The sequence below is a fragment of the Pogona vitticeps genome, chromosome 12 (genome assembly GCF_051106095.1).
Source record: "Pogona vitticeps strain Pit_001003342236 chromosome 12, PviZW2.1, whole genome shotgun sequence".
In the NCBI taxonomy this organism is placed as follows: Eukaryota; Metazoa; Chordata; class Lepidosauria; order Squamata; family Agamidae; genus Pogona; species Pogona vitticeps.
Window position 1 is genome coordinate 14,246,458 of NC_135794.1, and position 12,521 is coordinate 14,258,978.

The 12,521-nt window shown below is 42.4% G+C and overlaps 1 protein-coding gene across 3 annotated transcripts in view; it reads right to left on the bottom strand.

The window, feature by feature from the left end:
• IQCH (IQ motif containing H) overlaps positions 1–12,521 on the bottom strand; it is a 151,946-nt gene that overhangs the window by 72,844 nt on the left and 66,581 nt on the right. For all 3 annotated transcript variants that reach the window (XM_078380876.1, XM_020810020.3, XM_072981829.2), the window contains 2 exons: positions 5,461–5,636; positions 1,429–1,701 (listed from right to left, as the gene is read on the bottom strand). In XM_078380876.1, coding sequence (XP_078237002.1) covers positions 1,429–1,701; positions 5,461–5,636 — 449 coding nt within the window. The remainder of the gene's footprint in view (positions 1–1,428; positions 1,702–5,460; positions 5,637–12,521) is intronic.

Below are 12,521 nucleotides of genomic sequence, written 5' to 3' on the forward strand. Positions count from 1 at the left end.
ATCTAGCAAACTGTAAAGCAACATTGGCTTCTGACTCTGGCAGGCAGTAGGATGCCTCTCGCTGATGGCTGGATTATAATAAAATGCTCAAAGCTTCTCCCCCCAGGACAGCCCTGCCATCTTCCTGCTACTGAACTTCAGACTACCACTGCCTGCTCCAGACTAAAAGCCAGAATACAGTGGTGCCTCGCTTGACGATTACCTCGTTAGATGAGGAAATCACTTGACGATTAGTTTTTTACAATCACTATTGCGATCGCTAAACGATGTTTAGATAGGGAAAATTCGCTTAAGATTGATCGGTTCCCTGCTTCGGGAACTGATTTTTCGCTTAACGACTATCAAAAACAGCTGATCGTCGGGTTTCAAAATGGCCACCCACTGTGCAAAATGGCTCCCCGCTGTGCTTTAGGACGGATTCCTCGCTTCACAGGCACCAGAAAATGGAGGATCTTTGCTGGACGATGAGGTATTTCACCCATTAGAACGCATTAACCGGTTTCTAATGCATTCTAATGGGTTTTTTAATTTCGCTTGACGAGGATTTCGCTTAACAGCGATTTGAATGGAATGAATTATCCTCGTCAAGCGAGGCACCACTGTATATGCATTCTACATCTAGATTCAGCAAGTCTGGCATATGACCCCAATTGAGGGCTGAAATCTGGGAAACTGTCTTGCTGAAATCTTCAGAAATAGATTCAAGGAAACAGGGTTTGTTGGCGAGTCAGTTGGCCTTTGAAAGCCTGAATCACAAATGGAAACTGTGATGAGGAAAATTCCCAAAATACTACCATACAGAGATAGCTGCATGGCTGAAGCAAATGTATGTAAAGCTGCTCTACTTTCAGTTCACAGAAATATCTCATATTGCACAAGCATTTGTTTCAAGCACGTGGCCTGTGCTACAGAACTGCCTACATGTAATTACTGTGTTTAATTTGTGATCACAACAATGCAGTTCATATGTATGCATGAGGCCATTTTCAGATTGATTCTGAAGCAAATACTAGTAACCAGAAACATCACAAGTATCCAAAACACAATTACCTAGAAGAGAATCCTACTAATTTCAACAGAACTTACTTCAAGTAAACATACTGATGATCAAAGGAGCCAGGTTATAATTCTTGAAACAGACTAGTCTTGCTGAAGGACTGCATGAGCATCAGTGGAGCCAACAGAATCGGAGTTCAAATCCCCATTACGTGTTTGACCTCTGGCCCTGAACATGGTTTCTGAGGCTAAGTGCTAGTGAGATCTGGAACAACTATTTTATTTATTTATTTATTTATTTATTTATTTGATTTGATTTATATCCCGCCCATCTGGTATATTCTACCACTAAGAGTTTACCAGAGACAACCAGGTGTCTGAATGGCACATCTTACGAGATACCCGCACTGCCAAAATCATAGCTACTCTTACCTGCTGCCTGCTGTAGACGTCATATTGGCCAGGTGGCACAGGGACGCAAGCAGCAGAAAATATCCTTTTGCTTCCTGACTTTGAACTGTAGAGATGTGTCACTTCCGGGTCAGCACCCAAAATGGGCACATCTAAGATATCAGCCACTTCAAGATCATCTTGATTCAGAAATCCTCCAACAATGTAGGTATCCGTGCCCTGGATTAGGTTTTTGATCCTTTTGATGGTCCTGGGGCTGTACTTCAAGAAGGTAGCCAAGGACATGGGCCGATTCTGTACAAAGATCATATTAGCTTTGTTAAGAGGTGTTCTTTCTCTTTCCTCAATGAAGTTAATTTATAATGTTGAGTGTAATAAATACATTATTAATAGCAGGCTGGGTTATGACCTATCCTGTAGTATAGCAGTTTAAATTGATAAAAGCTGTTGGGATGAGGCTCTATAATCACTCACATCTTTAGTGTGCTGGAAATAGGCTCGCTGGGAATACAACTAATTACTACACATCTGTATTTATTTGATCCACATGGAACTCTCCTTCTGTCACTTGGAAGAGAGGCTTGCGGCCTTTGGATAATGGTGATTCATCTCCACACTTCTGACACAGTTTGATTCTACCATGTCGGGGGGTGGGGAAATCAATATTAAAAAAATGAATAATCTCCGCATTCATAGCTGGGGTAATATTTCATGCCACAGGAAGCAGCATCTTAATTGATGCTTTCAAAAAGAAATACTTTTATTTACAAAACAGCTTTTGTAGTGCATACACAGTTCCATAAAATAAATATTTTTGTTAGACACAAGTCTTGTTTATTTTGGGACACTGCCAGGGAAAAAAAAGGCTGTTTCCTGTATTACATATTTAAGCATGGACCTGAAAAATGGAAGTGTGAATGTGACAAGCATATTCTTGCAAACTTGTGTTTTTATCCTGGCCACATTGATCACGGGAATGTGATTGACTGTCACCTCTACTTAAAGAACCAGTGGCAAACCCACATTGCTTCTGCATAATATATGAAATGGCTCCATTTTTGTAGAAAAGGGTGTGCAGAATAGGGAAGGAACGGGAAAAATGGGATATTTAGAAATGGAAAGGCAAAAAGGATGGCTAAGCAGAGGGATCTGGCAAAAGAAAGCCCAAAAAACCAAGACTGCATTAATTTTTACACACATATAAATCTTACTACATAAAGCAAGAACCTCTGGGAACACTGTGTTAAATATCTCTCAGTATGAATGGAAGAGTATTGATTTTTATAAATAATTTTTATTAAAGGCTGCAAAATTTTGCATAATGGATTAAAACACACAATAGAAATAAATAAATTAATTAATAAAATAATGACTGGAATTTATCCATCAGGAAATGGTTGCCTGAACTTAAAAGTTTTCAACCAAGACTGAAATCAGAAAAGTGCAGACACATGCCAACTCAACTGGGCTGGCATTCTACAGGCTAAGTACTGAACAGTAATAGCTTTACTTCCAGCGATCATCAAGCACATCCCAGACCCAGTTGGAATTACCAGAAGCATATCATCAGAGGACCCCAGGGATCAGGTAGGATGACAGAGAAAAAGGTGTCTGCTCAAGCTTCTTATCCTAAATTGCTACAGTTTTGTATATTAAACCATGAGCATGGCTCAGAAGCCAATGGTCAACAACTTTATTGTACTATAGGTAAAAGCAAAATAGAAATAAAAAGTTAAAAAAGAGAAAAACATGGTGGCACCTTAAAGACTAACTTTTATATTTTTTAATGTGAGCTTTTGTGGACAACTCCACAAAAGACATAAGATGGCCAGTATTTGTCTGATATACTTGCACAGACTAACATGGCTACCTCTTCTAAAACTACAACACTTGGAAGGTGTTGAGCTCTTCAACGCTGGAGAGATTTAAGAGAAAACAGGACAACCATCTGTCAGATCTGTTTTGATTTGGATTCCTGCATTGAGCAGGGGGTTGGACTTGATGGCCTTATAGGACCCTTCCAATTCAATTATTATATTAGTCTATGTAAAATTTTGAAACTAACCCTGCAGAATCTCTGGACTAGTGTTTCCAACATCCAACTCATGCAGCTGATCCATATGGTTAATATCAAAATATGATAATAAAATCAATTAAATTAACAGACTTTCAAACCTCCCTGGCCTGCGCTCACTAAAGGTAATTCATCAAAGTGAACAGGTTGATTCAGTCTCATTACAGGCCAGTAATCAAACTGAAATGGGCCTGGATAATTAATATCCTTCAGAAGTACTTTAAATTGTCCTGGTACCTTAGCTAGAAACCCTACTCAACTCAAAGAGATATATTTGGAAAATCACTGTGTGCTAGAAATTCTGAGTGGGATTGAAAAAGCTATTTTTAATATTTTCAAGGGCTTGGACATATGTGGCAGGCTTTTGATATTTTTCTTTGAATATCAGCCCTGCTCTGTTATATCACCAACTACTTCTGAAAGTCCTACAGGCTTCCAAAATTATTTGCCACATGGCGCTGCGAGTTAAACCACAGAAGCCTCTGTGCTGTAAAGTCAGAAGACCAGCAGTTGTAAGATCGAATCCACGCAACGGAGTGAGCTCCCGTCGTTTTGTCCCAGCTCCCGCCAACCTAGCAGTTCGAAAGCATGCAAATGCAAGTAGATAAATAGGTACCACCTCGGTGGGAAGGCAACGGTGTTCCGTGTCTAGTTGCGCTAGCCACGTGATCACGGATGATTGTCTTCGGACAAACATTAGCTCTATGGGTTGGAAATGGAGATGAGCACCACCCCCTAGAGTTGGAGACGATTGGACAAATTGTCAAGGGGAACCTTTACCTTTTTTATGAGAGGCTGCTTGCTGAAGAAAATGAGGCCCAAAGCACACTTCGGTGCACATAAGTAATCATGAGGTTTTGGTCTATATGTTTTTACAGATCACTTGGAAACTTCAGTGGGTGCAGAACATGATTGCTCAAGTGTTTATTGGGACTAAATGACTGTGGTACATAACAATAGTTGGTCCATTTCTTAATTTGAAGTGCAAGTTGAAGTGCAAGTTTAAATGGTTTGTTATTTGAAGGTCTACTTAAACCCCTATGAACACACCAATGCAGAAAAATAATAACTGGAGGCCCTACTTGTTGGCCTGCTTTTGAGATCTGTATGCTTGGCAAGCGTTAGAGATACAGTAGTGGCATTAGAGACAGCATTCACAGTGCCCTATGGTATTCTATCCCAAGAGATTTATAACAGAAATAAGGACCCAATAATGATCTTGCAGTGAAAAGACTTATATTTGAAGAAAGCCTGGGCAGGAATAAATGAGCATCACCACAATTTCATTTTTTTTTTTCAAAGTTCAGCTGAACTTTTGTGCAAATGTCCAGTGACCAAATGGTCATCCCAGCATATCCTGCCATGAAACTTACTGCATTGCAGCATTATCAAATAAATTTTTTTAAACCAAGTGTGTAGAGGAGTGCGGGAGAGAAAGAATACTGGGTAGCGAAATGGGGAGTTTTCTTCTGGGTTGTGTTCTAGCCAATTAAAACTGGCCAGATTGGTTCAAAGCAACTGACCTAACTAACACCCCTCAATTAAAACCATTAAATGATCCAAGAGGAAAAGGAGAGTCTTAAACTGGAATTGCCACAATAAAAAACAGATGAGGAAGAATGAAGGTGGGAACAATTATCTGCACAACTTCAGTGAGGGAGAGTTTCAGCAGAAGCATTTTGAGTCTTTTCTTTTCCAACACATGGCAGATCTCTCAAGTTCAGAGTTCTAGACGGGGCCTGACATTGAGCAGGGAGCAGCAGAGAAGAGCTTAGCTCAGCTGAGCTGAGCATTCAGATTGCAAAACTCAACCACAGTGTTTATTTCCAACATTCTTAACTAGTAATTTTATCTGTAAAGCTCTTAAAACTTGCAATAATATTTCACTGATGGGTACCAGAGCATTGGAAGTTATAAAATTTCCAATTTAATTTTATGGCATTCCCCCAAGCTTTAGTAATTGGAAGATACAAACTCACAGGGAAACTACTTAAGGCTTCAGGGGTGAGGATTTTGAACCTCCCCTGCAGGTCAGCAATGTCCTCGGGGTTCCCAGATCTAAGGGCTTGTTGCAGACCCAAGAGTTTGATGTAATACTGCAGCATCTCCTCACTCAGTTGAAAGGGGCAAATGTAGATGACATCCACATTAGAATCTTTAAACAAACAAACAAACAAAGAATCATTATTAACTATTGGTAGAAAGGCAACACTGTTTGTCAGGCTTACTTCTTATAACCATCCAGGAGAGGGTGAAACAAATGTCTTCAACATTGGAGATCCCTGACACTCAATCCAACCTCTGCTATGTTTCTGAAAACAAACAAGATGGAAGAAAGGTTCTTTTTAAATGTCATCTGGGATAATTAGTTCGAAAACATCATGATGTTGCAGAGATTTAGCCAGGGGAGTTGCATTAAGATGAATGAAAATTGCACTTGGTTTTGAAAATAGATATTACTAGGTAACCTAAGAAGCCCATATTTTAGCTCCGAGAAGGCTACAGAAATAGCCATTTTATGCACTGCCCAGATTTGGTTAGAACTGTATCTTAAAGATCTCCATTCATGTTTTTTTTGACAAAAGCCTAATTCAATCTGAATCTGCTGCAGTTCCTTGTGGAATGGTCTACTGCAGAGGTAGACCATTTTGTCCTTTTGGGTCAAATAGCCCACTCCATGCTGTTGACCCTTGGGATTCCAAAGACTCAAGGGATCACTCTCACACTCCTAATCTTCACTGCTTAGTGAAACATGGAAACACTGCCTTGTCAGGGGAGAGTCAAACACAAAGTGTTGATCCTTCCCTAATGATCCCTGATCTGTTTTCCCATTTGGAGAAATAACTAATTGGGGGGATGTGGTGACATGAGAATGTGGTTTTTGGATTTGTGAATGGCACGTAGTCTTAGCAATCACAGACTGCACCAGCACAGTTTGCAAACGCCACTCATCACATGCTACCCATTTCATGGTTTTGGAAACCATTAGTATTTGGATGGGAGACCACTAGGGAACGCTAAGGATTCTGGGTGAACTGACAATAATGGGTCGGAGGGACAAATTGTCTGAAGGAAGCATCTTATATTCCTATTCAAATAGTCTGATAGGTAGTTTGGTGATGGCTTTAGTAGTCATGATGCATGTCAACATCAGTGATGTGGTAACGAACAATCATGTGGCCCCATAAGTCAAATTTTAGGTTGTTAGGCCAGGGTTCACCAGATAAATTGCTATGAAATACAGTCACCCTCCCTTCCCTTCTATCTATCCCTCACTCCTTCCCACTCCATTTTAAAAGGTATGTCGTTGGACATTTTTGAATAAAAATCAGAATTACAATTTTCAACACTACTGTTGCTGGGAAAAAGAAAGGTTACTTACCTGTAACCACGGTTCTTCGAGTGGACCTCTGTGAATTCACACATATGGGTTTAGTCTGCGCCTGTGCTGACATTCTCGGAGCATTCCAGAGCTAAAAGTAACAATTTTATGGGATGATCCCCCATGAGGCACAAGCTCCTCCCACCCAAGCTTCCCCTCAGTTCCTGCAATTTGTCCGCCGGGCACGAGAGTTATACAACAATAAGATACCCGTGATGACAGAGGGGAGGATGTACGGGTAGTGTGAATTCACAGAGGTCCACTCGAAGAACCATGGTTACAGGTAAGTAACCTTTCTTTCTTCTTCGTGGCCTCTGTGAATACACACATATGGGTGACTGGCAAGCTTACTTATTGGCAGGTGGGACGTCACGGTAGGAAGGATGCCATCACATTTCTGCCAAATCCAGTGGTATTGCGGGTACCTACATGTAGCCAGTAATGCCCTGCAAAGGTAGATGGCATGGATCATATTGCTGCACAGTAGATGTCGAGAGTCTCGATTCTACTCTGGATGCAGCCGAGGTAGACAGCACTCCGTGGAGCGAGGCTAAAGCTGATTAGACGGTGACTCGTCTGACCGCTGGCAAGCCATAGATACAGTCTGGACCATCGATCTAGAGATGGATAGGATGAAACTGGACTTTCGAAATGAAAAGAATGAAAGCATAAAAAGAGCCTGCCGTCTGTTTAGAAGCTCTGGTAGTGTCCAGATGAAATGCTGGTGAGCATCTTACATAATTATTGTGGAGCATGAGCTCTAGAGGAGATGATGGTTGTAACAGCCTCCTTATACCTCACAAAGGGGCTATTACGTCACACACAATCACTCTTCAGTACCACTGCCACCAACCATTCCCTCAAATGAAGCTTCAGGCCAAAGTATGATTTCAAAATAAAAATAAGATTTATTGAATACAAACAAAAGGAATGGTAAATCACTTGTATGTAAATAATAAGTCAATCACTATAATAATATAACTGTCAAACTCACACACTCACAGACTCACTATATAGCACAGTATCACCAAGCCCTAACCGTTCCTATCTCTAAAACCCTATCAGACCCTATCACCAAACCCTATCTAACTCTCTCACACCATTCACTCCCCTTATATACAACAGCTCCACCCCTTAAGTCCCACCCTCCGTCACGCCATTGGTAGATGACACTCAGCTTCAGCAGTGACGGGCAGGTGATGTCATAGCTGTCTGTAACAATGGTGATCTGAAAAATGATGGTAAGATGAAGCACAGATAAACATGAAAACTAGTCGAATAGGTCAGGAATGAGACATTAAAGTAGGAAGTCACTTATCAGGAAAATTGAATAACAGGTGGATCGAATCACAATCCAGCTATTTCGCGTGTTCCCTTGGCAGATATGACAGCCACTAGGAAGGCTGTTCAAAGTCAGTTTGCATTTGAAGAGAAAATGGGCTCGAATGGTGGGCACATGAGTGAATTTAGAATGATCTATAGACCATTGAGAAACAATGTGTTTACATGGAGGACGCGTGGTACTGAGTCCTGTGAAAAGATGTTTGACCCTAGAGTGAGACAAAAGTCCTACGTACCAGAATCATCTGGTTAATGGGCAACAGTAGCAGATATATAACATTTTAAAGCATAAATAGAAAGCCAAGTAGGCAACAGTTTCAAAGAAAGTTGGTAAGGTAGTTCTTTGTTTCAGTATATTTAATAAAGTTTTCATTTATTTACACATCAACATCGAGTTGATGGTTTTTGAGCTCGATCGAGCACTGATGCCAAAGTGGGAGTATTTTCCAGGTTGCCAAGTTCATGGACGATAGATCCGGATGGTAGACCATCCTTCCCTCCAAAGTTAGGAGGTGAGGAACCAGAGGGAAGTGACATGTGTCTGTCTATATTGATCTGAGACAGGTGAACTAGGACTACCTTAGTCATCAAGGAGGTATTTGGATCGTGTTTGATTAGGAATGATGGTGATGGAAGATTGTCCGTAGAATAAAAGCTATCGGAGGGAAGAGTTATGGCAGATTCCCTGTCCACTGCCATATGAACATGACTCCGATAGTGTTTCCGTCCGCATCCGCACAGGAGCAATAAAACCTGTAGTAGGCGTACGGACCCCAGTGAATACATCAAAGGTCGGTACTTCCCTATGGTGACAGAACCGAACTTGCAGTTACTTGGATTAGGGATCCTCTACTTGGTCAAACAGCAAAAGATACCACTACTGGAGTGGTTCGAGGCTGAGTCTGGATTGCTTTAGCACTGAAGCCGTGGAGGTCATGAATTTGGGGAGATGACTGCTAGTATTGTATATATATATTTTAAAGAAAAACATACACTATAGTACCAGTACAGGTAGATATCCATATCTTGCAGGGGAAGGCTATTATCAAACTGATGCCCTGTATCATCTGAAAGACCTTGCAGATGTTGAAAAATCGAATGGTAGTGAAACCTTAGGAATTACTGATTAGATAAGAGTGTTGAGGGTGGAATCTGAAACTTACGGTAGAATACGCATGAAAAGATTTCTGAGACCAAGGATGGGATGGATGCCTCCGTCCTTTCTATGTATATAATAGCACAGAAGTAGAAGCCATTGCATAAGCCAGATGTAGGAACTTGGATTATGGCATGTTTGTCCAGGAGGCAGAGGTTTCTTCTGGGAGGATATAGACAAAAAGAGTAAGTCTAACATTACTCAAAGAGGAACAAAGACAAGTATATAATGTAACCTTGAGATATGGTGACATTATTGTATGAATTGAAATGTCTGGGAGGCTAAAACTCCAGATATTTATTTATTTATTTATTTATTTATTTATTTATTTATTTATTTATTTATTTATTTATTTATTTATTTATTTATTTATTTATATGCCGCCCACTCTACCCAGAGGTCTGAAAGAGGGACGAAAGGGCTATCGGCCCTTATATAATTTAGCTGTTTTCCTATTCTGTGTTAAAAAAAATTTCTAGTGTCACCAGTCTAAGACTGAAGAGACTGGTACCATGTAATGGAAGACATTCAGTTCTGTCCTTTGTGTCCTTGATGAGCCAGTGGATCGTGACTAGGTGAGCCTTCTATAGATACTAAGGATGCGACAGTAGTTGAAGCCCTTTGCGTGTCTAGCAGCAATCCTGTGCGGCTTTGCTAGAGTCATGGTCTCAGAGTGAGACTTTCTAATCTCTGTTTTAATGGATTCCAAGAGAGGTAGAATCTGAGACCATAATTGCTCCAGGTAGGCACCTATCATGATTGATAGTTGGCCACATGGAGCAGAAGTGATTGAAAGGAATAAGTCTCCCTGCCAAAGACATCAATGTTTCCGTATTCTTATTAGTAGCGTTCAGGGAAATCATTTCTTGTTTTGGATAAACCTGTTCTACGATGATAGAAATGGGACTGGAGTCATCCCAAAATTTCTATATCATTTCCTCGTACCTTGTACCTGTGATACATTCTTCCTAGATCTTTAATAGGAGGTGGCTTGTTGCAAGCATCCTTTACAGTATTAGCTTCAGCATAGTTAGTGTAAATGCTCAGCTAAGTGATGGCCGGGTCTGGAAAAGGCGGTTCCTCCATTCCCAATCAACGGGATGCGGTGAACCAAGAAGTGAGCTGTGCAAATGAAAATAAGCACACTGAAGGTGACAGAGGATGGTAATGGATCACATCCTATTGGAGAGAGATTCATTCAAGGAGTGAGATCCGAGCTTATGCCCAGAATTGGCAGATAGTCAATTCGAAGCCGGGACCGGTCATGCTCGATCATAATGGGCCTCGACATGAGATGGATTGGAATTTGGAAAGCATCTTTTCCTGACGAAGTGTTGATATGGTAGAGAAAAAGCATAGTGGCAAAGCTGGTAGCTACAATAGAAAGGAGTCAAACGGACTGACTGGTCAACAACAGAGAAGTAAAGAGACCGCTCAGTTTTGCAGTCCTACCTGCAGTTCTGCCAGTCAAGGCACTGCCTGCCCACATGTCTAGGGGCGGCGGCTGGTAACTTTGGGGTTGAGGCTTTTAACGTTCCCGGAATGCCATAGGCTGATGGCAACATCTTCAGGCTCTTGCAGATGTTACAGCGCAATGACTGTGTCGCCTTCTAGAGCCTGAGCAGGTTATCAAGAATAACAACCTTTTTCTGGCTAAAAAGCCATACACCAACAAATGGCAGGTCCTAACCTGTCAGTTGCTTAGACACTGGTTTTCAGGCATATTGAGCAGCAGTGCGCTCGTGATGCACCTGCAACAGTGCCTCCTAGTTATGTGGGAGGCCTGAACTGTAATGGTTCACAGGAGCTACCCACAGGGTTGGCATCACCAAACTCCATAAGTGGTGATGATAAGCCCCCATGGCAGAGGAGTAAGTGGCTACACGATGGCCAAAAACAAATAACAACGCCGACCAAAGAACTCCTCATCTGTTAACAGTAAAGGAGTGTGACCATCTGCGACAACCGAGAGGGGTGTAGGAAGATTGGTTGGAAACTCTTCCACCCCCCTGTGTCTCCTGTAAGTCCCAATCCTGAATAAGGAAAACCCTCCTGACGAACAGGGGAGAAGACTGTCCTAGCATGAGCCTGACCAAGCACAGGCTCAACAGTCATAGAACAGAGAAGGCCGAATGGGTTAACAGCAGGTTCGGTCGAAGCTGCGAACATTGTGCTACCGAGTTCGAGGGAGCACTACACCTGTGAAGCCTATGTGGAGGCATAAAGCACTCCATAGCCCATGGCTCAGAACGATGCCAGGTAGAGCGGAATGACGATGGTGGCCAAGAGCTCATAGCTCCTATCCCAAACAAAAGGGACTGGTTCTGTGCAACCTTGTCAGTGAGATAGGACCTATCTGAGGAAAATTACCCAGGCCTACCTGACAGTGGCAGGGTTCTCGGGTAGACACCTGTGAGACCTTTCCCTATGAGCCTATGCGGGCACTGGCAGTTGAGACGGGGCCGCAGGCTACTTTGTGAGCGAGCCCATTGATAAAGAGGGCTGTTTTGTGCCAAATTAACAGCCACCAACAGGTGCTACCCCATGCAGGAATATCACCGACTAGCAGGGCTAGTGGTGGGAGTTGCAGCCACCCCTTTTTCAAAGGCAAAACTAGGGCTGTCAAATGCTGCCAGAAAGCCTTTGCCTCGGCACCTTACTGGTTTTGGAAATAGCAGCCGCGTGAACAAGCCCTTTGAAAAACGAGGGCCATTTCACACCAAACACCCAAGGGCATTACCCCAGACAGGCAAAGCGCTGACACGTAGGGCTAGCTGCAGGAGCTGAAGGGGCCCATTGTATCCCCAAAGGGAAACCCAGGCCTTACCTTATATCGCAGGCACATCTGCAGCCTCGGTGTGCAGCTCCCTCCGGAAGTCGCAGCTACATGAGCAGGCGCACGAAGGAGGGTTGGTGTGTGGCACTCACACTCAGAGGCTCTTCCCATGTCAGGAATAATCACTGACAGTCAGGGAAGGTGACTGGCGCTACAGGAGGCCCTTCTTCTCCTAGGGACAGGGCAACAGAGCCCTAACTTCTGCGGGGTCAAAACAGTTGTATGAACGAGCCCCTTGAAACAATCATCCATTGATGATTCACCATTCTCTCTCACGATTGCTCATAGAGAGGCTGTGGCGAGACATGCCTGCTTTTCCCTTTCC